This window comes from Rhipicephalus microplus, chromosome 8 (genome assembly GCF_043290135.1).
Source record: "Rhipicephalus microplus isolate Deutch F79 chromosome 8, USDA_Rmic, whole genome shotgun sequence".
Classification (NCBI taxonomy): Eukaryota; Metazoa; Arthropoda; class Arachnida; order Ixodida; family Ixodidae; genus Rhipicephalus; species Rhipicephalus microplus.
The window spans coordinates 71631608-71656019 of record NC_134707.1 but is presented as its reverse complement, the minus strand read 5'-3'; the positions used below and the strand labels follow the sequence as shown (position 1 = coordinate 71656019).

General features: G+C 42.8%; 1 protein-coding gene across 2 annotated transcripts in view; it reads left to right on the top strand.

The window, feature by feature from the left end:
* LOC142769148 (uncharacterized) overlaps window positions 1–10406 on the top strand; it is a 50227-nt gene extending 39821 nt beyond the window's left edge. For both annotated transcript variants that reach the window (XM_075872099.1, XM_075872098.1), the window contains exons 5-8: window positions 2380–2400; window positions 5072–5095; window positions 6503–6544; window positions 10214–10406. In XM_075872099.1, the coding sequence (XP_075728214.1) occupies window positions 2380–2400; window positions 5072–5095; window positions 6503–6544; window positions 10214–10224 (98 nt within the window). In that variant the 3' untranslated portion in view covers window positions 10225–10406. The remainder of the gene's footprint in view (window positions 1–2379; window positions 2401–5071; window positions 5096–6502; window positions 6545–10213) is intronic.
* Window positions 10407–24412: the final 14006 nt, after the last annotated feature.

The following is a 24412-nucleotide window of genomic DNA, read 5'->3' as shown; positions in this document are numbered from 1 at the left end:
TACTTTGGACGCCTGTTCGCAGACCCGGATAGTGTGAAAAGTTTCAGTCTCGCTTTCTAGGACCTTACGTTGTTTGTGAACGAACATCTCCTGTCAATTACCTTGTCACTCCCGTCGAGGGTTCCTCGGACCGTCGTTGCCGTGCCTCCGAGATAGTCCACGTTTCACGTCTTAAACCCTTTGTGCGCCGTACCTTTCCCGCCTAAGTCTCGGCCGGGCCGGCCGCTCACGTGCGCGGGGAAAATAAATGTGAGCATTATTTATGCGTCCCATCTTTTCATCTGTACATACTCATCATCACCAGTCAAGTTTAGGTTGTGGGGCTCATACTCGGGTCAATAAAAGAGTCTTGAGTGTACTCGACGCCATCTTACAGTATTTCTTTTATTGTCAGCCACGCTCTTTCTCTACAAATAGGTGAGCAGCTTCCCTTCCCCTCTACTCTCCTTCATTTTTCTAAGCCTCTCTTCAAATCTCTTTTTTCTCTGAGCTTTCCTTTCTTCAAAGCCTGTTCATCCTATATCTCTCTTGACAGCCTCACTTGTCGACTTCTCAAGAGCGCCTAACGCGACAAACGTCCTCTGATTTACATGCATTCCTGATTGCACCTCTGATTTCATGCATGCCACTGAGTTCCAAAATATAAGCCCTGAAACCATTCCGCCTTTTCACAGACCTCGAAGCACTTCGTACCTATTATATCTATATGCTTAACTATTATTATTATGTGCTTCATTTGTAGCATTCCTCTTTCCCTTTGCTGCCATGCTTTTTCCAGTATATTCATATATATATATGTATATACGTCTCCCTAATTTACCCACACTCAGAGGAAATTGTACTTGCTTACTCTCAGTATTTTTGGCCTTTTATTGAGAACGACTGGTCTTTGTGATGAATGAATACCTTAAATAAATGTTCTGTTGCCCTTTTTTCATAGTCCTGGAGTTTGTCTTTCCTTTCCCGTATATCTACCAGCCCGTGTGTATCGTCTCGACTACCCGCAAACAGGTCAATATCGCCTGCCTAAAATAAACCTGTGCGCTTCTGCTCGACCATCGCGGCAGCCTGTTTGTGCGACAAATAAAGCCAATGTTGCTACTTTCGGGTGCTTTTTCCATCCTGACCACGTACAGCATGAATAAAAGTGGGAAAAAAGGACATCCCTGTTGAGCCCTTTGTTAATTTCAACGCGGTCATTGCTACTTAATTCCTCCCTATTTTATGCAAACTGTATTTTCTTGGTCATCTTTTTCCTCTCATTTCTTCTCCTCTCGCGTGCGCGTGGCTCATGAAAAAGTTACACTAAGAGGAGCTTAGCTCTTGAAAATTTTACGAAAGGCTACGGGACAATATACGTAATCCAGCCGTCAAAGGATCTCTGGGGGCATCCTGTAGCGTTGGTGAAAAAGAACGACGGAACCACACGTTTTTGTATCAACTATTGTCGCCTAAACAAAACAACAAAGACGACGTGTATGCCCCCCCCCCCGCGGACATGCGATGCTTTAAATCGACTTCCCAACGTTGAGTACGTTTCGTCGATGGACCTTAATGTAGGGCATGGCAAATGGAGGTTGACCAAAAAGACCGAAAAAAGACTGCCGTTATAACACCAGATGGCCTGTTCATGCTCAACGTCATGCCTTTTGGTCAATGATCCGTCCCCGCTACATTCCAACGTGTTCTGGATACGCTACTAGCTGGCTTGAAGTGACAGACTTGCCTTGTGTACCTGAACAATGTCGTTGTGTTTTTTTAAAAAACTTAGATGAACAGCTCCAGTGCCTTGAGGCTGTACTGCAAGCAATCAAGACTTCAGGGCTCACAATGAAGCTAGAAAAATGTCGGTGAGCATACGAGGAGGTCTTGCTCATAGGCCATGTCATCAGGAAGTCTGGAGTTCACCCTGACCCTCAGAGAACAGCTTCCATCCTCCTCATGCCATCTCCCACTGACAAGAAGACCATGCGTTGATTTCTTGGCTGTGCGCCTATCTACCACTATAATCATATTTTGACTAATTGCCAACTCATACCATTGAAGTGTTCAATCAATATGCACGATACATATGCAGACTTTTCACACAACACTGCACACCGCGTAGGATAAGCCTCCACGATGCCTGCAGACTTTGCTTAAGCATCGTACATGGCAGGTTGGGTTTGCTAGGGTTGTAAATTATAGAAGTCAGAGAAAGGTCTAACGTGACGTCATGTCTATTCTACAATGTTTTTGTTTGTTGGATAAAACGTTCACTTTTTGGACAAGGCATGTATCTCTTGTCGCGCTCCCAATGTGGACACCTCTTCCACAGTACTAAATCAGTAAATTATGAAATGAAACATAACACTCTGTTACTGCATCGTTTACTTACAGGACCTATAATTGGCCCTCAAGGTAAGCATATCCGCAATTTGAACTCATTAGGAAAAAACGTGTCTTACTGATGTACAAGACGGCAAAAATTGAAGCTCTGCACAGCATATCTTATCCACTTGCAATATCAGCTGCAGATATAAAATCGGGAAGATAGTTCACCACGACTTGAAAAACTCTGTCTTTCGCGCCACTTGATATTAGGCAGTTGCAGTATTCAGCTATATGTAGCGTTGCTCTCACCTACAGTGGCATTTTCTAATGCATCCCAAAAATGTGAATCGCCAACAGAGAAATAGAACACAATTTTGCCCTATTCTCAACGCATGCTTAGAAGCAACTATATTCTTCGAATAAATCTTGTTTATAATTTGTTAAAATGGTAGTGCCTTCAAATTCCAAGGCCATGTCAAGCCTGTTGTGGGTTTTCTTTGTATGCGAAGACAATTCACACGAAGGGTGGGACGCAGCAATAGTTTCAAACACAATTTAATTCACTTCCAAAATTCAGCTTAAATGCTCATTGTCGCAATCGAGAGCCATCGCCAGCATGTGAACACTGACGTAGCTCTAAGAAGGGAGAGAAAAATTCTGGCGATGTAACACCAGATTCATAGTTACGTAAGTGAGCTATGATCGCCACCATCTGTGTAACGTATTTACTGACAAAGCAGCGGTTACTAAACCACCCGCGGCTGCTGCAGCGAGTCATGACAACGGTAGTGCGTTTTTTTTTGCTGGTGCTAGTGGGACACATGTGTGCGAGAGCGGACGATGGTGTGCACGTGCATCACAACCTTATGTAATGACGTGACTAAGCCTCTTAAATAGCAGGCGGAGTGATTGCCAGTCAGGTCTTTTAGGCTAACTACGCCTGTGGCAACATCACCACCACCACCACCTACAATGCTACGTCACTGCCCATCTTGGCGTCCATAAGCTGTAGCCAAAAATCGCTCACATAAATAAAGCAACGATGAATTATTCAGTGAGAAAACATAAATCTTGGTGCATGTATCATGCTTCCTGAACCTAAAAGAAAACGTGTGCAGCAATGAATGCACAAGCCTTCAAGTTGAGTGGCGCCAACCTTTGAAGCCACTTGTACTGCGACATTCAAAACATCTACCCTGTAGTGAATCTACAGTGGCTATGAAGCATTCTGCACGCTGTCCAGTTATCTACCGAGCTTCGACAAAACTTGTAGGCAACACTGAATATCATCTGTCAGTCATAATATGTGTAGCTCTTCGTTTGAGTGTTGAGAGCCAATGAAACATAGGAAGAAAGAGTCTACCTATTTTTAGAGAGACATGCGGAACTCGACTGCCTATGATTATTTGAATCCTTGGCAAGAGTTAAAGGAGCCTTCCTTCAGAAAAACCTGGACAGGTACCTGGTCCGAGCCGTTTATTATGAATGCAAAAATTTTAAAAGCACGCAGAGTAGTTTTGCTAAGCCGAAGTGTACGTGGCGGAAGAAAACTTGAAGGTCTTATAAAAAAATTGCTCAAGTATATATCACTGCGATGCTTTCTAAAGTTGTGTTATCACCCAATTACACGTGCAAGTGGTTCCTTGCGCAACCACGCCGATCTACTCTGAAGCTTTCGAGATAATCATAGAACTTTCCAATGCCATTACGCCCACAGTAGAAACAATACTGATTTTTATTAAACTTACCTGGCCGCTAGCGATAGCGCTAAATATTTGACGGCACATGTATAAGTGTCGACTCGTGTCATCGCTTGCGAATTGATTGACAGCCAACGCTCTCTCCACCGCTGCCAGTCCCCATGTGCTGCTGTAACATAGCCTTAGGTTTCCTGTCCACATGTTCGGGCAAATAAACACATTCATCTTCAACATGCTTTTTTCTGTCTTCGGGTACGTCAGGATGGCGAGAGAAGATGATTACAAATTTAAGGACGTAATTATATTGATTGGTTCATATGTGGCGTTTAACGTCCCAAAACCACCAGGTGATTATGAGAGAAGCCTAGTGGAGGGCTCCGGAAGTTTCGACCACCTTATGGGGGTCTTTAACGTGTTCCCAAACCTGAGCACACGGGAGGACGTATTTAGAACAATGAGAAAATATGGCTTGTATTTTGAAAATCACAGAAAGTACCCAGCCTAATTCATAGCACCCTAGCCAGCAAACGCTAGCCGAAACACTGCACAAAGGTGACAGTATACTCAAAACATCTCTTAACGTATGGTGCGTTAGGGGGCTTCATGAACACCAGACATTCTGTGAGTGTAATTATATTTTGGAACACTTGCAAGCTGAGCTGCAAAGCGGTCTTAATACGCTGTGTTGCAATTATGCTTGAGAACATCAAGAACCTCTATCACCTTCGCCACAACATTTCCTCAGCTTATGCTCCAAAACATTTTACTTATTTATATAAAGTAACAATGTCTTGTACCTCGTTTACTGGAAAAAAAATATACTTTGCCATCTGCTTTTTTGAAGAGTCAGAGCCACCGTTCTGAAGGACGAATGCTCGTGAAGTTTGGTATATAGAGGAAAGTCTGACAGCTAGTGAGGTTTTTTCTAAACGGTACATTTTATTCGTGATAGTTCGCATGAGTGTTTGTCCCTTCCGTGCTTCTACAGCGTGTGCACTGAATGCAGTGAAGATGTAGATCGCATGACATCTAATTATATTTTTTTCATTATCTTACAGGACAACGGCTTACACGTCGTCAAGGTAAACGAACGTCTTCAATTTTCAAATTGCTTTGCAATACTTTCATACGAGCCTTGGGCAAGGGTCTTAGATTTTGTTTAATCCCCAAAACTATGTGTGAAAGGTGCCCTTATGTGATTAGCACTAAATCCCTCCTTATTTGCCTTGGGGGGAGTGGATATACTAACCTAATGAGCCTGAGGTTTTGTCACTATGTTGTTTAGAATATGGACCTTAACCAAAAAGGAGTAAAAATCACTCAATAATGTCGAAAAATTTATATCCTTGAGCCAGCACAAGCAGTCACATTGCTGAGTAGCCAGTAACTATGGCTAACTTCCAACGCATTGCTGTAGTTAAAATGTGACGCGATGTGGTATCCTTTGAAGACGTAAACATCGATGTTTTGTTGGTGTATTGTTTTGCTGGTTCTTTGTTTGTCCTATAATTTCGGTGGGTCAAGCTGCTAATCGTAAAAAAAGTATTTGTAAGCTTAGTAAATGCCAGGGTTCATGGGATACTAAGATTAGAACAATCGCTAGATGGTAATAGTGAATGGAGCGGCAGTGCAACCATATGCATGTCGAGATAAACAAGGAACGCAAAAACAGAGCGATAATTTTTTTTCATTTCTTTTTGTCTCTTTGTGTGTCCTTTCTCTATAATTCATAGTCTTTGAATAACATAAAAAAGCTGAGCTACACAGCACCTACTCGTGCCTTATTTTCAACTAGCCAAACTCGCTGCTTGGACAAGTTGGTGAAAAAATTTTTTCAAGCCCTTGCGCAAGTGACCTCTGAACGCTATTTGCTCTCGTAAAGTCGTCTTTATCAAAAATGTACCGTAGTACTAGTGTTAGTTCCGTATTAGACACCACGCATAAGAATAAAAACTTGAGCGAGTTCGTAGGCATTTGGTTTAAGCAGAAGAGACGGAACACAGATGAAGAAATGGAAGCAGGAAACTGCGCGTCAGTGTCGTTCTCGTCTATTGTGCGCTGCTTCAACCAAAGTTGAGACAGCGTTGTTGCTACTTTACACTGCTATTATTTTTGCAAGCTACAGCTATCTTTGCTTCAGTGTCATCGCATCTTCTTTGATCATAACCGATTGTCACTGCAATGGGAGGAATCACTTTTTACAAAAAAAATAATGAAGAAACTATAGGCTTCTTTTCTACAATAGACATTTTCGGTGTACGGGACTCTCAAGTTCTATTACACCATCTATTCTAATATGTACTCTCTGGCAGTCAGTTGTAGCTTGCTATGATAATTAATTGAAATAGGTTAGAATTAGAAAGCCCAGAAATGAAGGAAAAGTGCAACCCCTGGTACCCTTCTTTCTCTGAGATAATCAACCGTAACACTCAATAGGTGAAGTGAACTAATTCTTGTATATATTTATTATACGACTTATATTCTTGCAGGAGGACTATTCCGGTTTCCAAAATTTCGAGACATTTTACTGAGTAAGTGACATGCTTCTTGCATAAGCATTGCGACATACAGCTGTACAGGTTTAATTGATTCGGTAGGTGATACGCGCAAATGGAAAAGAGGTGAACCTTGAATAAGCGGTTTTGATTCGCTTGGTGTAATTTGATGTTTTGTACGCGCGCTAACTCGTCGCCCATCTGCACTCGAGAATAATCTATCAGTTAAATTTCAGTAGCAGTATATCTTCTCAATATCAATGTACACCGCACGAACATTTCGCATTCCGCCGCACTGAAGAAGTAGCTGAGGCAATCGGCTGCTGACCCGAACGTCGTGGGTTCGATGCCGGCTGCCACGGTCGTATTTCAAAGGAGGCGAAAGGGTGAAGGCCCTTGTACTGAAAAATGACCACCTTGATAATTGGCTCTCAAGGCGCTACTACCCGAAGAATCACCATAAAAACATTTTCATGTGCTCATCACTTGAGCCCTATGGCTGTCGTGTGGCGATATATGGCATGTCATGCGATTGGCTGTGTCTCTTTATTGATGTCACTTGACGTCACGCAGGCGAAACATTGTAGAGCACTGCTTTGTAGGGTATATTCATTTGTAGCATGTATAACAAGGTACGAGAACATAGGAGGAGAGAAGTTGAAGCGTAGCATAGACATAACGTGTATAGTTTCACAAATTAAGTAGAGAGAAAGGGAAATGCGGGTGACTAACAGTGATTGCAGAATGAGTAAATAGGCAAGTGAATGGGCAAGGGTAAACAACAGCATTATCATGTATCGCTGCACGGTGAAATAGTTTATCTTGGTCGAGCTGTGTCGTAGGACGAGACACGAACAAGGCGAAGCTTGTGTGTCTTGCTTCTTTCTGCGTGTCTTGACTAACCACGCAGGTCATTTAGATGCGCGTTAAAAAACCCCAGTTGGTCGAAATTTTCAGAGCCCTCCACTTCAGCGTCTCTCACAATTATGTGGTTGTTTTGGCACGTTAAACTTCACATATCAATCAACCAGGCAGTTAGATCACACTGGACTCGTTCCAACTTGCCCAATTTTCCACACACCGTAGGTAATATCTTATACAGTATAATCATATATGCAAAAGTATAAAAACAGGGTGCAAAACGAAGTGATGGTGAAGCGCTGAAATTTGAGGGTCAGGGGGAGGAGACAAGGCAGAGAATATCATAACCATGTGTAGTACACATAGGAGCGGGACGAGAAAGGCAAAACAGTAGGAAGAGATGACTGGCACGAGATCGGTTGAAGGCACCTCTATCGTACAAAGGAAGGCTTCCCTTCCAGTCGCGAAGGCCTAGGAGGCAGGGAGTTTTCAACGTAAGAGCACGCTTCCTCGTGAACACTAGCGTCATTGATGAACAGGCGAATCACTGTTCCTGACTTCGTACAGCTTTTGCGTTGAAAGCAAATTTATGCTTTTTTGTGTGGTGTGACTGCGCCACACATTTTATTGCATGATAATGTTGCATTAACTGCTAACAATCAAGCGTAATATAAATGAAGCAGTGCGAGGCCCCCTCTCTCTTTCTCTCATTATTTCTTGCTTTCTTTGCGATCTCACTTTACGCTACATTATTGAAGGGTAGTAAATAAATACTTGCTTTTTGGTTAGCCTCTCTGCCTTCCTACATGTCAATTCTCCCTTTTACTTGTTTAGCAGTTTTAATCAATTTAAATGATGTACAACACTGATTATTTCTGGTACATATAGATATATGTACATATAGATATATACATATAGATATATATAGATTTATTTATTTATTACAAGTACCTACATCGCCCATTGGGCATTATTGTAGGGGGGTTACAGTAGAAAACAGAATACAAAACAGCAAAATTAAAAGCAAATAAATCGTGCATTACAGTATACAGGAGAAATCAACACTTGTAGTACAGCATTAGAACAAAAGTACAAAACACAGGATTATACAACGAAAGCAGTAATTATAAATATAAAAAATCAACAACCAAGAGAAGTACAAAGCCAACGTTAAATATATGGGTTATTTCAGCAGCTAAAAATGCTGTTTCAATGGCTGTTAGGAAATTAGAATCAGAGAATATTGGTATTTTAGCGCATTCCAGTCACTAATAGAATTTGGAAAGAAAGAGTATTTAAGGACATTCAATCGACACGTATATTCTCTAATTTTATATAAGTGATCTTTCCGTTCGGACATATAACTAGGCGTCTTTAAGTACCGCTTTTTATTTAGCCCAGTCTTACCGTGATATATATTATAGAGAAATTTAAGTCTTTGAACTTTCCGTCGTCCACAAAGGGGTTCCCATCCCAAGGCCTGAAGAATTCCAGAAGACCTTCTTCTAAAATCGTAGTTTCCTGTAACAAACCTAGCAGCCCTTTTTTGCACCCTCTCCAACTTTTCTTTCAGTACATTCGTGAAAGGGTCCCAAGAAACACAAGCATACTCTAAAATTGGGCGCACATTTGTAATATACAGGGTTTCCTTGAGTGTTTGCGGCGCGTCACTGAAGTTTCTTTGGAAAAAATGAAGTAAGCGCGAAGCCTTGGCTGTCATTAGATCTACGTGACTGGCACAATCTAGTGTTGCCGTGAATGTTACGCCAAGATACTTAACTTCATCTACCTTTTGTAGATATAAATACTATATTATATTATTAAGAATAAATATTATAGACATAATGTTGTTTTAAAGTTTGGCGCAGAAATTCATATTGGTATTTTCTTGCCTAAACTATATTCATAACGTTGGCTTAAAATGCGACCAGTTGTCATTGCACGGCATATGCGCAGATGTTTCAACAATAACTATACTCGGAAAAGCTATATATGCCCTAAATTACCATGATTGCAGAAACAAATATGCTCAACCTTCATAATGAGGAGCTCGATTAGTGCATGCTCAGAAGTAGTGTCTGTCAGAAGTTTCTAATAAATTGATTTTAAAAACGTACCCGGAGTATTCACCTGGAACCTAGCCCCCTCTACGCTATAGCCAGTCCTCTCACTCTAGAACATTTGCATGAGAATCAACAATTCGCTGGCACGTTTTAAACAAACAGAAGCTCTTTTAGGAAACCTGGTCTTGTTGTTGTTTTTGCCTTTAGAAGTTATCCCAAGGCAGCAAAAGGTATATGTCTCCTCGCCAAGCAAAGATCATGACGCGGTTAAAATCTAATAATTGCAAATATTTACATGAGTGAAACTAAAAAACCTCTCGACCTTAGAATGTGAAATTTGACAAGTTGGAGTACTTGCATGATGGATGCAGCACTGAAGGCGAAGATGTATAAACAGAGGACCCAAGAAGAGCGCTGGTTATATGCCATCTGTTCTTATATTCTTGTCTTTAGCGCTGCATAAATTTGCGCTTGTATAAATACAAGCAAAAACGAAACATCATTATCTCAAACTAAAAGCTCAGCCCTCATTTTCACATAACTCGGTCGGGCTCTGAACTAAGAACAAGCCATATTTAGCTCAGAACAGCCACTTTGAGGCGCACACAATGTCTCTGGTTCAAGTTGCTCAGGATTCACCGGTTGAATTCTGTTGTTAAAGCAGAGTAGCTATATGTGAAAGCTTGTGACGTACATGATGTTTGAATAGTATATTGAGCATCTATTTACACGACTAATTATGAAACTCTTTTCTCTACTGCACATTTATTTCTTTTTTTAGACCGAGGGTAGTAGTGCTGGCCACAGTGCGACACAACCCAGATGAGGAACGAAGAATAAGTTAAAAGTTTGCTGAATGCGGCTGCCAGAAGAAGACGATTCGGAAGACGTTCATCATTTCTTTATATACCTGCAATTTATGATCGGTGGTGGCCACAGACTTGGAAACAATAAACACTACAACTATTCAGGCATTCGGTGATTACTGGGTGTGCCTGCTGTGAGACATAAGCGGATTTGGAGCCTGGCTGCATGAGACCAGCACAAACGCAGTTTGAAGGAGCCCTGAAACCCGTCTCCATAGAAGTAATCATGAAACAAACTCACTGGAAGAGATTATTGTCCTATGAATTCAACGCGGCAAGAATTTTAAGAATCCGTCTTGTGCAAGTGTAGTTACAAATATTGTCGCATGCTGCAAATACATTATCTCATGTCTCGTCCTTGTGAAAGCTTTGAAATGTAAGCAGGAAGGGTTGTCTGGGGCAAAGAAAATACGTCACCTCCGCATCGTGACCGTGAATACTTTTTTTTCTATGAATGCGCGGCTTTCTCAGTGTGATCACGCGGGCAGACGTGGACAAGTCGCGGCTTCCCGTGGTGATTTCTGTAATAAGCGAGCGTACCACGTTCAAATCACCCAATGGTTGATAGACGGGTTTTCTATGAGTGATTTTTAAGCGTGGTCTGTCATTTATTGAAAAAAAAGAAACCAATCTTTAGCTGACTTTGATAATTTAATGTGAATTTCAGGCTGCGTGCTGCGCCATATTATTTGACTCGTGTGTTGTCTGGAGCCTCTATTACCGATCGAACGTCTTCTAACCTCGCTCAAAAAGAGTTTCAGGCTCTTTAGGAATGTCTTCAAGTAAAATACAGCTGGATGGTAAAACAAAACGAGTAAACGACTCAATTACCCAGCCACAAATAAAACTACCCGCCAATAGTTGCGCCATGATTTATTGACCACGAGTGAGAAACCTTGCGACTGTTTTGAGTCTAAATGAGTGCCTACGCACGTATGGAGCGGGATCAAATTCTACTGTAGTGCAAAAACGACACAGTGGACGCAATGCACTACACACAACATTGTGAGGCTTCACACAAGAAGGTGCGAGACTTCGCCGTTTCAGCACACTATAAGAACATTTCATCTGCTCCTGGCTCAACTGATTTGAATAAACGATATTAAGACAACTACTTCTGCAAAGTCAACTTTCGTTGCGTCCGGGTGTAGAAGTTTTGAGTTTTACTGCAACCGCGTTTGAGGCAATGAATATTTTAATTATCTTAATTAAAAGGGCATGGGCAGGTGCCGCTTTTTGTCATGCTATTTAAACAGCAAAGCTTTGGGTAATTTAAGCAAGGTTTTTCCCAAACAGCAGGTAAGTAAGTAATACTTTGTGAAGTGCCAGTTTTTAGAAGTGCGAATTCAGGATTTGGAGTATTATTTTGTTATAACGGAAAGCTCACCAAAATTCATCAACACTTGAGATTTCATTGTCCACTGTTTGAAAAATAACAGTTGCTTTCAGCTATGAGCAGCGTGAAACTTCAGACAAACACAATTGGAGAGAGAAAAACTGCACTATTTTCTACCAAGAAAATATGTTCTCGTGAAAACAAAAAACACTGCATTTAAACGCAGATTAACATATATTTAAAACCTTGCTTAGTAATTGTTCATTCCATGTAAATTTGGTCGTCCCGACATTCATAGACGAACTTCAACCACAGAATCTTGCCTTGCATTACAATCACGTGGAGAAGGAGAACTATAAACTGCCAGCTGTGTCAACCTTTTATAGTTGAAAATGTTTGTTGTCGCAACGTTGTCGTAGGCGAATCCTTCGATGTAGGCAGAGCTTGAAGATTTATTCTGGTTACGCGTAAAGTAATGAATGAACTACATACTTATGCCAAAGAGAGCCTAGTGATCATAAATAGTTCATTTTACTAGGCCGTTGGAGACATATAATGAACAGCTTTGAAATGCATTCGCAAACACCTTGACCCTCGGCCGCACTTTCAGAATTTCGCGTCTGGTGGTTTACCCGCTGAGATACAATGGTGGGCGCTCAGATTAATTTCGACTGCCTATTTCTGTGTGTCTATTGTGCAGGTGTGTTAACCAGTGCCATCCATAGTTAAGGCGTTAGCTGTGAAACACGATTTCTTTTCAATGCAGGCCAAGAAACTGTGACACCCGAATGCCTGTCTTAAAAGTTGTGTGAATGGGTATTTAAATTGATCTCTGTGACACCCGAATGCCTGTCTTACAAGTTGTGTGAATGGGTATTTAAATTGATCTGTCATCAATATTATGTCAGCTTGGTGTCACATTTCCATGCCTGTTTTTCATGCCTACAAGTGACCATCAATATTGTAGCGTCCTTCGAGTGATCTATTGTGAAAACTCTATGCTTTCTGTTCTTTCTAAACGTAGTTAACCGGCGGCATACGCAACGCTCATTTATAGTTTAGTTGCGCTTAGAAAATACAAATGAACGTCAACCAACAGCCCCATTTCAATATCATACTGCTCTATATGTAGCATCAGCGTCTATAACATTGTCATTGGAGACGACTCTCACAACCAAAAGACATATGCGTGCGTTATATTCACAAAACTGGAATTGCGTTGATGTCTAACTTTTCCTATTCCTGCTTCAGATGTTTTTCCTGGGGGTTCTTGGATACATTACAGGCGCTTGGGTAGCGTGCTGCTCATGCTTACATCCCCCCCCCCCGTAAAAATTTGTACAATATAGGTGTGTTGCCGAAAACGAAAAAAGAAGATCAGTGTTTTTCTATGCCCAAAACCTGTCCCCCTCTCCTCGAAAAGGATTCCTAGCTACGGACTTAACACACTATGATGATTTGTTTTGATTATTTCTTGTGAAAATTGTGACGTGAACTCTGTCAACTACAAGTACTTCACATTGATATTGTGTAGATTTGTCCCCTTGTGCCACAGCAGAGCTGTGAATGCGTGTGGTCGAAACTTTAAACACATTTTCTTGTAGAGGAGTATGATCGATTCGAGAAATTGGCTGGTAGCTATGTATATGAGAATACCTTAGGTGTTTTGACACTTGTGCTAATGAGGATATTGTTTACATAGACATGAAATGCCTATGTAAACAACAACACTGAAATACTCTCAGGTGGGCTGCCAAGAAATTCTGCGATATTGTGGGATCAGCGAAGATAAGTTAGAGATGAAAATATTTCCGGCATTGCAGATGAACACTAAGCATGTAAATTCTCCTCAATCTGCAGCAGCAGTTGCAGTAACCAGATTATCAACAGAGTGTTGAGTATTCACCTGCACTGTTAAGAAATAATAATGATCATAGTTCAACAATACCCACATGGGATAAATTCGCCGATGCTCTCTATCAGTTTGGGTCCTACGACAGAGAAGCGCTACAATGATAAGCAAAATATCCACAAAAACACTTAATGAACTTTTGTAAATGCAAGAATCACCCTACTACTCGGTTTGGCAGTAATTGTCAAAATTCACAATGCCAATGAAGCACCCGAGTTTACCTTTTAGGTATTCGGTCAACGTCATTTAAAGATTGTATGTTTTGTACCAAAAAAAGCTAATAAAGATTGCGAGGTGATTATATCTCCTAAAATAATAATGGTAATCAAGAGCTGAATAGAGAGAGAGAGAGTGAGAAAGGAAAGGCCGGGAGGTTAACCAGATATTAGCATCTGGTTTGCTACCCAGCACTGGGGACGGGGTAGTAGGGGCAAGAAAGAGGGGGTAGATAGAGAAAAAAAAACAAAAAAAAAACGCACGCACACTCATAAAAAAACGAAAACACAAACAGGAAGGGCGTCCTAGCTACAACCGTTCAGTAAGGCCGGTCGATCGCAAAAAGTTTAGTAGCGCTTTCAGGGCCCACTTCTGTGAAGTCGCATCCTGACGATACTGCAGAATTCCCTGCTCCGACAGAGGTTGATCATCTAAGTTGTTGAGTTCCTTGCGAAGGCATAGTCGTTGTTTACTATACGCTAGGCACTCACAAAGAATATGTTGAATTGTTTCCTCTTTGCCACAGTGGCCACAGGCTGCGGTGTCGGCCATCCCAATGCGGAAAGCGTAAGCGTTGGTAAACGCAACGCCCAACCACAGCCTACATGACAGGGTCTGGTCTGCTCGGCAAAGCCTCGACGGGACTTGAAGACTTAGTGTAGGGTCAAGCGAGTACAGTCGGGCATGCTTGAAGTGTGGCTGATTCCATTGTGATGTGGTTTGCTGGTGAGCAAGCCTGCGGAGCTTTCGTGCAGCATCTGTCCTAGAAAGTGGTAGTCGCAGTTTATGATCCTCTGTGTGGGCTGAGCGGGCAGCTTGATCGGCCCGTTCATTGCCGATGATTCCGCAGTGACTGGGCAACCACTGAAATGTAATTTGGTGCCCTTTCTCAGTCAGGTGGTGTATAACCTCTGCTATCTCTAGTACCAGCTGCTCGTGTGGTCCAAGGCGTAAGGCTGATAGTAGAGACTGCAGTGCCGCCTTCGAGTCGCCGAAAATAGTCCACTTGCGTGTGGGTTGATCAACTACAAATTGCAACGTGGCACGAAGTGCTGCCAATTTTGCTGCCGTTGATGTTGTTGCGTGAGATGTCTTGAATTTAATTGTCCTGGCCAACCTTGGTATCACTAATGCTCCTGTAGAGCTGTTCGGCTGAACCGATCCGTCAGTGTATATATGTGTGGAGTCTTGATATTTTTCATACAAGAGAAGTAGTGTGAGCTGTTTAGGAGCTGGTGACGACAAATTGGCTTTTTTCTGGACGCGAGGTATGTTAATATTAATCATTGGTTGAGCGAGGCACCATGACGGAGTCACAGGTCTAGCGGCAGGAGAAAACGAAGTTGGGATCGACTCACCATGTGCGGTCACTGTTTTGCAGTAAGATGTGCATGGTCGGACTACTGGTAGAGAGGCTAGGTGATGTCGAGAGGTTCGAGCAAGGTGTCGTATATGTGTCCTCAGCACTTCCACATTAATGTGGGTCTTGATAAGGTTGTCCCTTGTGATGGCGATAGTTGCCGCTGTTGACGCACTTTGGGGCAAGCCTAAACATATCTGGAATGCTTGAGCCTGAACACTTTGAAGCATTCGTATGCTTGTTTTACTTGCGTTGGTTAACACAGGTAGGCTGTACCGAAGGAATCCAAGGAAAAGAATCCTGTATAGTCGCAACATAGCAGTTGTGGACATTCCCCAGTTCTTTCCAGCGAAGAACTTGAACAAATGACAGATGCCTGTCAATCGCCTTTTCATGTATGATACATGTGAGCTCCATGAAAGATCTCTGTCAATTATAACACCTAGGAACTTGTATGATCGAAGGTGACGTATCCTTTCGCCGTTTATCAGAACGCTGTAGTTCTGCATTGGTTTGCGCGTAAATGCCACAAGTGCACATTTCTCAGAGGAAATTTCTAGACCTCGTTGATGGAGGTAAATAGCAACTTGAGTGGCAGCTCTCTGAATTCGCTCTCGTAGCTGTAGACGTGTTACTGCAGACGTCCAAACGCAGATGTCGTCGGCGTACATTGACAATCTGACAGTACTTGGCAGATGCTCATTGAGAGCTATTAGCGTCAGGTTGAATAGTACAGGGCTAAGTATGCCACCCTGGGGAACACCACGGTAACTGTAATGTAGCGAAGTGTCACCATTCTCGGTTCTCACGAAAAAGGATCGCTCAGAGGGATAGCTGCGTAGCCACTGAAACATCCGACCACCCACTCCTACCTCCTTGAGAGCGGTGAGGACAGCTTCATGCGTGACGTTATCGTACGCCCCTTTAACATCAAGAAATAAAGAAGCGCAGAGACGCTTACGGCCTTTTTCGTGTTGCACGTAGCTGACCAGGTCTATGACGCTATCCATTGATGACCGGCCACGGCGAAATCCCGTCATAGCGTCGGGGTAGATGTTGTGATGCTCCAGGAACCATTCTAGCCGTCCAAGTACCATCATCTCCATCACTTTGCCCAAGCAACTAGCCAGTGCAATCGGGCGGTATGATGTGAGCACCGATGGTGACTTGCCAGGCTTCAGTAATGGAACCAAACGGCTGGTCTTCCAGTTAACTGGGAGGGTGCCCTCTCGCCACGAACCGTTGTATATCTCGAGGAGGGCAGTCCTCGCACCCTCACCAAGGTGACACAGTTCTCTGTATGATATTCCATCTGGCCCGGGTGCTGATGTCCGTCTACACAAAGGCAGTGCTGCTTTAGGCTCATCAATAGAAAAAAATTGGTCCATGTGGTGATCGTGTTTTGTCGTGCCACCACGTGAGAGCGTGGAGATGTTGGGATCTGCGAGTTCACCAGATAAGTTGGCACAGAACTCTTCTGCCACGTCGACCTCCGATCTCTGTTGAGAGAGGGCTAGAGCCTTGAATGGAGACCGCTGAATGGGAGCTGTCTGGAGCCCTCTTATTGTCCTCCACAAGTGTGATAAAGGCTTGCGAGGATCTAACGAAGCGCAGAAGGCTGCCCAACGTTGTGACTCTAGCTTGTCTATGCGGTGTTGTATCTTCTTCTGAAGACGTCTAGCGATTCGTAAATCGTCGATTGCTTTTGTGCGTCGGTACCTTAGTTCCGCACGCCGTCGGAGAGCCCGAAGTCGTTCTAATTCCACATCAAATGCGGTTACTCTCGAAGAGCACGTGAGGGTGCACACTGTGTCTTGCACTGTGGACTTGATCACCTCTTCTAAATCAAATGAGGTGTTCTTTTGACAGCGTTCTTCCATGAGAGATTCAAACTTGGTCCAGTCCACTCTTTGGATAGTTTCGCGTACCTTGCAAGGTGATTATCCCCTGATCTTGACATATGTGGGGATGTGGTCGCTCCCATGTGTTTCTATGTCTGCAGACCATCCGGCCCATCTGACGAGACCTCGTGAAACAAAAGCCAAGTCAAGGCAACTGCTGTATCCAGGGCATAGTAAAAATGTTGGGCTGCCATCATTTAACAAGCACAGCTCGTTGTCTGAAGCAAACGTTATCAGACTTCTACCCTTTGCGCTGATCTTCGGGCTCCCCCATAGCGTATGGTGGGCGTTGAAGTCTCCGATGATCACCCGTGGGCCAGGAGTGGATGATAGGATGTGTCCTAATCTTCTGTGGTCAAATCTATTTGATGGCGACAGGTATGCGCCGATAACAGTGACAATAAGACCCTTTTTCTTCACTGTTAAGCAAATATATTGGTTATCATTGTCAGGTGGTACAGGCCGAAGAATGTAGGTCAGGTCACGTCGAATAAACAGCAGGACCTTGCTGTTTCCACTATAACAAGCCGACATAAAAGATTCGTATCCGGAGAGTCTAATAGCGCTCGATAAATTTGGCTCGCAGATGACGATGATGGGAAACATATTGGTGGAAACAAACCGACGGAAATCTGCAATGCGTGATTTCAGTCCCCGTGCATTCCACTGAAAAATTGTTGCTTTTTTGACCTCTTTCCTGAAAGACAGTGGCTGGTGGGCCATTATCTACTCAAGAGCCGCCAGTACTGGACTCAGAGCGTCCAGTTCTTGAAGTGCACTTCTGGCTGACGTTGGGCGCATGTTGTTTAACACCGTGCGAATGGCATTAATTATGGGTCGTAGAAAAGCAATCACTTGCTTATCCAAGTTCCGCTGCTCCTTTGTTGTCGCAGCTTGCTCTGATAAATGCGGCTTCTGATGCGGTTCTTCCACAAGTTGCGTGCGCGTAAGTGGCGGCCACTCTTCAGTAGAGAGAGATCTACTTGTTTTCTCTCTTCCATCGTCTGCGTTCGCCGCAGTGTACCCTGCAGTGGGCGCCGTTTGCAGATCTGTTGACTTACTTCTTGTGGTTGACTGTGTTCTTCGCGAAGATCTTCGACGGTGACGTCGTCGTCTTCGCCGGACTTTTTCCGCGGCCTTTTTGTGGGTAGAGCTGTCTCGCACCATTTGTCTAAGAATAGTAAACTCCTTCTTTATGCCTAGTTCACACTGAAACATCCGCTTTCTACAGCGACCGAATTTCCCCTGTCGCCGAAACGCAGCGTCGTTCGCACTGGACGCGCCCCGCGCCGCCGAATATGCCATCTACTACGGGCTAACCGGGATGGATGCGCTGTCACCCGGTTGTTGTCGCGGCTCGCAAACAATACTACGCTATCCGGTGGTGTATACTTCGACGATTCTCGTACGCAAGAAGCAAGAAAAGACAGTACTGCTTACTTTGCTGGCAAGTCGCTGTCTTGTAATGCACGAAGAGCAGAAAAACCACCGACGCCAGCGGCGTTTGGGGGTTCGTTTTGCTTTGCAAGACCGCAACAAGCTCGGTCATGCCAACAGCAAGCTCGGTCACCTCTTTCACGAAATACGGAGGCGAAGTAGGCACAGAGTAGGTTAAACTCCCATTGGTTTCAACATTCAGTTACGTGCACTGCAGCATAACAAGTGAGTAGGGCTTGGCCACCATTTTTCGAAATTCCTTGACCAGCGCTCCTATTGGTCCGCGGGGACCAATTCGGCGGCAGACGCCGCAAAAATCGGTCTGAGAGCAATCGGCGCGGAGAGGGCCCTTTCGGCGGATCTCGCCGCCGCCGAACCGGATGTGGAGCACTTTCGGCGGCCGGAATGCTCAGTGTGAACGCGGCCTTATGAGTGGACAGTCTTTGGAAGATGCACTGTGGGCACCTTGACAATTAGGGCACTTTAGTATGGTTGCGCTGCATTTGTCCTCGGTGTGTGGTTCTGAGCATCGGGGGCACACTTCGGAGTTCCTGCACGCTCCCTGCACATGGCCGATCTTCTGGCACTTATGACATCGCATAGGTTTTGGAATAAATGGTCGGACCTGGTGACGAAAGTGGCAAACATTCACATGGGAGGGGAGACAGTCCCCTTTGAACGTAATTCTTACACAATGTGTGTTACCAAGGCGGCTTACATTCACAATGACGTTATCCTCATTTGCCGGTTTTATTAGCACTGAGAGATCCGAGTTTGGAATTTCAGTGGCGATGTCATAAATGACTCCTGTTGAAGTGGTGCTATCAGCTGGTATTATAGGCTTGACATTGATGTTACCCAGTTGCGTTACTTTCTGAAGCTCGTTTAGCGCACGTGGGTTCAGCACATCGATTGCCAAGATGTTCCTTCTTGCGTTTAGACGTACTTCTTTAATCTGATTTGGCGTAATATTCTCGAGATACACAGAGTGTGCTTGCCTGTTCAGCCCGCGTACACTGTCGGTAGCCTCCAGCGGCACAAACAGGATAGAGTGAGGCCATCGCTGAGGGGCAGTTTTCACGGTGGTCGTGCTTGATGCCGAAGATGCATTGACGATCCGTCGTTTAGCCTTGCGGGACAGGACGGGTTGGAAGCCGTCGTCCGAGGACTCGTCGCTTGATGCGGAGTACAGCTCAGTGTCCTCACTCTCACTGGACGCATTTCCTCGCTTCCTCGGAGCAGTCCCCGCAGTCGAACCGGACTCGGACGGTTGCCCGTGAGGTGGAACATCCATCACCACGATATATGGGGCGATAGACCCCACAACTGCGGCGAAAAATCCAGAAAAGCACAAAGACGAGCAAAGTGTGTTCCGGAAACGAATCACTTCGTCTTCCTCTAGAAGAGCTGAATAAATTTCAATTGTGTAATTGTGCCTGAAGCTAATGGGACCTTCTATCACCATTTCTGGGCAAAGCATTGAAGACTAGGCGTGACATTTGAGTAGTCAGTTTATAAAAAAGAAAAGTATTTATAAGAAGTCATTTTTCTTCAAAATAGGCTTATGTCTGCTGCTTCACTTTTTAATGACTAAACTTTGAATGATTCGTCCATGAGATTGAAATTATTCCACGCATTTTTATATCTTCAGGTTGATTTTTACACATGATATATTAAGGTAAAGCTAATATATGAAAACTGACTTCAAATTTGACTTGGACGTGCTTTTCTGGAGAAAGAATACATTGCTACTATTTTTAACATTGGGAAAAGTAACTGGCAATAGTAAGGACAAGATTAGGTGTTGTAGTACAAATACAGATATGTCGCTGCAGATGCAAATTAAAACGAAATTGAATCACCTCACTGAATTCTGCCTTAGTTGAAAGCAGTTGTCCTAACTTTACATGCTTTATCTCTTGTTTATGCATTTAAAAATTGGGAAATACTGAAGTATTGCGTGTTCATAAGGACAGCAGGCTGAAGTGAAAGCATAAGGAGAAAAACTTTAGACAAATTATCAGATGTGTTTTTGTCGAAGCAGTATAATTTTTTGTCTACCGCTATGTGGGCCATAAAAACGTTTCTCAAGTGCATTACATAATGTATACACATCATTGCCATTGCGAAGGATTTAAAGACACAACTTGAAAGAGTTTACTGCTTCTTTACAAAATGAACATTTCAACATAATTGTTGCCGTAGAGCTAGTTGAGACGACACATGTGCATCAACCTTGTCTGTCACCCTCAATACGCTCAGAGATCGTGCAACTAAAGAAGCAGCAACGACCGTATGACAGAGGAACCCTTAAGCTTTCTTTTTAACCTTTGAACGAGATAGTGATATTCGGTTTCTAGTGCGTACTTCGAGCAGTTACTTCATCAATTTTTTTCAGGCTTGCTACGTATACATGAGGGTGCTGTAACGTGCATGCTTTCTCTATTGAATGACTGGAATTTAACTATGAAGTCATTATGATAATACTATGTTCTGACGCCTGATGGCAATGCACGCTTGAACCACGCAATATCACGGCAAAATTTCATGTTGAATTTTTTGAAGCATGCATACAGGATGCGTGGTTTATAAAACATCAAGGTTACTTTCACTGCAAATTCAAGTAGAGCAACTTCTTTTTAATGTATTTGCAAACACGGTGAAATGAAATTCAAACCGGACTGTTACCGCATCTTGGTGAGGTGCTTGGCGTCGCCACCTTTTGTGTAGAACACGATTCGATTAATTCTCGCTGCTTTTCTGAACTTCTTTATAGGTTGTGTGCTTCCTCAGTAATTGAAAAGCACTTATGGTTGCAGTGTGATTGTACTTATGTTCCATATTGTAGTGACACTTTATTTGAGAACTCGAGTTGCTGCACAAGCTGAAGGAAAAGAAAGAACGGAGAAAGTAAAAAGCGCAGATTACGAACTTTTTGTTGTGTTTATTACCCAAATATATCAGGAACACATTTTCATATTATATACAGTTTTAAATAAAACCATTACGTAATTTATGCTGCTTTTCGCAACAAGAGCACATGAAAATAAATGAAAGTGGTTATACCTACTCTAAAATCTAGTGCTTGGAGGTCTAAGTAAACTTTGCTGACGTTTCAGAACAGATTTGTAGTGCAAACAAGTGTTGCCCAGTGCTATATGGAGACTCATAAAGTTGAAAGCAAACTCACATAGCTACATAGTGCAATAAAAAAATGCGACAACGCCAGCCCCTATACTCCATCATTCGCAGACATATATACGAATTGAGTAACGTGCAATGTGAGCGGCGAAAACAGTTATATCACAAGCCAGAATTCCTAAGCGTGTAAGCATAATGATTCATTGTGTAGACATTGTGAGTCATAAATATAGCGCTAGTATGTAAGCGCTTCCGATGATAAATTTTTGAAGCATATCTTTAGAAACATTTTGGTCAAAAATAGCGGTGCAATCTTGCACACCAGTTTCATAATTCGATAGTGTGCCCTACCACATAGCAAGAGACAGTATAAAGAAAAATGTTGTTTTCTAAATCATCATAAATTAACCAACATCTATGTTTTCTTAGATAACAATATTAAAAACTCCAGCACTCCAAATACTTAGCATGTGGGAAAACACGTCAGTTTTTGTCTAAAAAACTTGAATCTATTTTTCAAATTAGACACTTCCTTAAAACTGCACGCTCTTTCCTTCCACTAATTCTATGCCGTTTGCTGAAGCAACAAACGTCTATTTTTTAAGGCTCTTGTTTTTGTTGAAGACTGGACAACCATCAACACCAAACATTGTAAAAGAAAAGAAATATAATTGTGGTTTTGGAAAAGCAAGTCGATATCAGACATTGCCCTGAGTTTTTGTTGTGTGCACTTCCGCTCTGAGTAGCTAAAGTATTATTGTTTCAAATTGTAGTTGCAGATCAAGACATTCTGTGTAGTGTGGAATATATGAACTAGGGTGTGGTGCTGCTACCTTTATAAAGAGCGCTTGTCTGCTCAAACTCGACGAAGACAGCGTGATGTCTTCACCAGCGTTCGGGGGCAGAAAAATGTTTTTTATCCTTTCCTGTTGCATAAACGCCAAGATTCATGCATGTGTTGGAAGAGGTTTCCGTCAAGTTGTGCAAGCCATTTTTCATCACTTTTCTCTTCTAGTATCTGTATCCAGTTATGTGTGGTCGGGTCCACAGTCTATATCATAAAATAAGTACTTGACATAATCAATTAAACCATACATAAGTCACAAAAACAAAAAATTGACAAGAATTGTTACAATACCAAGGAGGAAACATGTCAAAAAACTTTCCAACACTTTCTAAGCGCAACGTCCAAGCCAGTGGCAGTAGCTCTTGTACTACTGACTAAGCACAAGCCAGGCATACCGAAAAATTCTACCAACGTTCGTCGACAACTGCTCTCTGATCTTGTGTTGTGGCTACGTAAAAAGTATGTCTGCCTTCGGGGGCTCCTGCAGCGGCCGTCACTGCGGAATTCTATCACCAAACGTGCAGGCAAGGTGTTCAGTTGATTATCGGAAGTTCCAAATGTTTACTCTTTTCCAACGAATTTCGTTATCAATAACCCATGCATGCTTTGTATTCTTTTTATGCCTTTTTTTTTCTATTGCGTCTGTTCTTTCACAGCCCGTCAATCTAGCCTGCTGTTTCTTTCAAGTAGTTCAATGCGATGTTCATTTGCTCAAGAAGCTTGATAAGTGATCGGTTCCTAAATTTCTTCATTTCGGCAAATCACTTCTTACTGTCTTTTGTGAGGCAATTGAGCAAAGCAGGCATCTTTCGAGAAGGCTATGCAGTCCAGCTGTAAATTCAACGTATTTCATGCAAGATATATAGACCGTAAAACGAAAAATTGCAGATCTCATCATGAACCTAGATGACAAATTCAGGCTCACATAAAGAGCTGAGTTATGGAAATTGCTGCGCTAAATGTCAAAACACCGTCCTTGCTTTCTTGAAGCAGTGGTTCTATGGTGACAATTGTTCAGGCCTACAGCTATAATATTAGAGGTGATCATTACACTGCTTGAACGCCTTAACATCCCTACAGCGTTTTCGTTCTGAAAGCATTTCGGTCGCGGGTGCGGCTGTGTGATTAAACACTTCCTTGCCCTGCACGAGGTCTCAGTTCTGCTTCTGTTTGTTTTGAAGATATTTTTAAAACAATTCGGCTATTTGCATATATTCCAATATCTTGCTCATTGTCAACGCTGTGTTCGCGCCCAGCTGCCGGAACAACACTGCGGCCGAAGCCGTAATTTTGGCGACATAACCTTAATAACGCTGTCGAATATATGATTACAGGCAGTATAACACAATGAAAACAAACGTAAAACATTTTAATTGGGCAGTGAGCGTCTTGTTTAAAGCTGGCCCCCCCTATTAATTGTTCAGTTGCTCTGGTGAACATTTAACTCGATACGCTGTGAGTACTTAGCCAGTTTGAAAAGGAACAAAAATATATGATGAAATGAACTCTTAATAGCTGTACATGCTGCAGCTGACAGCGTATGATAGTTTCGAACGCCTATGGTATGCGTGCAAAGGTTCCAATAATGACGGGGTGGTTGAAGGATGTGGGGGTGGGGCCTGACTAGGGTATCGGTTTCTGCTGTTGAAGGCAATGCTCAGGCGTCTTCGCATTTTTCAATGCTGACTCACGATGACTCATCTTGCTGAAAATATGTGCACTGTAAGTTTCCTTCGGGTGGTGCCGGCTCATGATAGGTCTTGTCCCAATTGTGACTACGTTAATGAAATTATCAGCTTTGAGAAATCGTATCTCTTGAGTGCTAGTCTAATCCAAATTTGTATTTTAGCGATGAATGTCAATTTTTGGAGAACTCCAACTGAATAAGTGATTGAGTTACAAGCAGTACTTTTCTGTAGTGCCATTTTCTATAACCTGATGATGTTTGATGTTTTGTGGCTCAA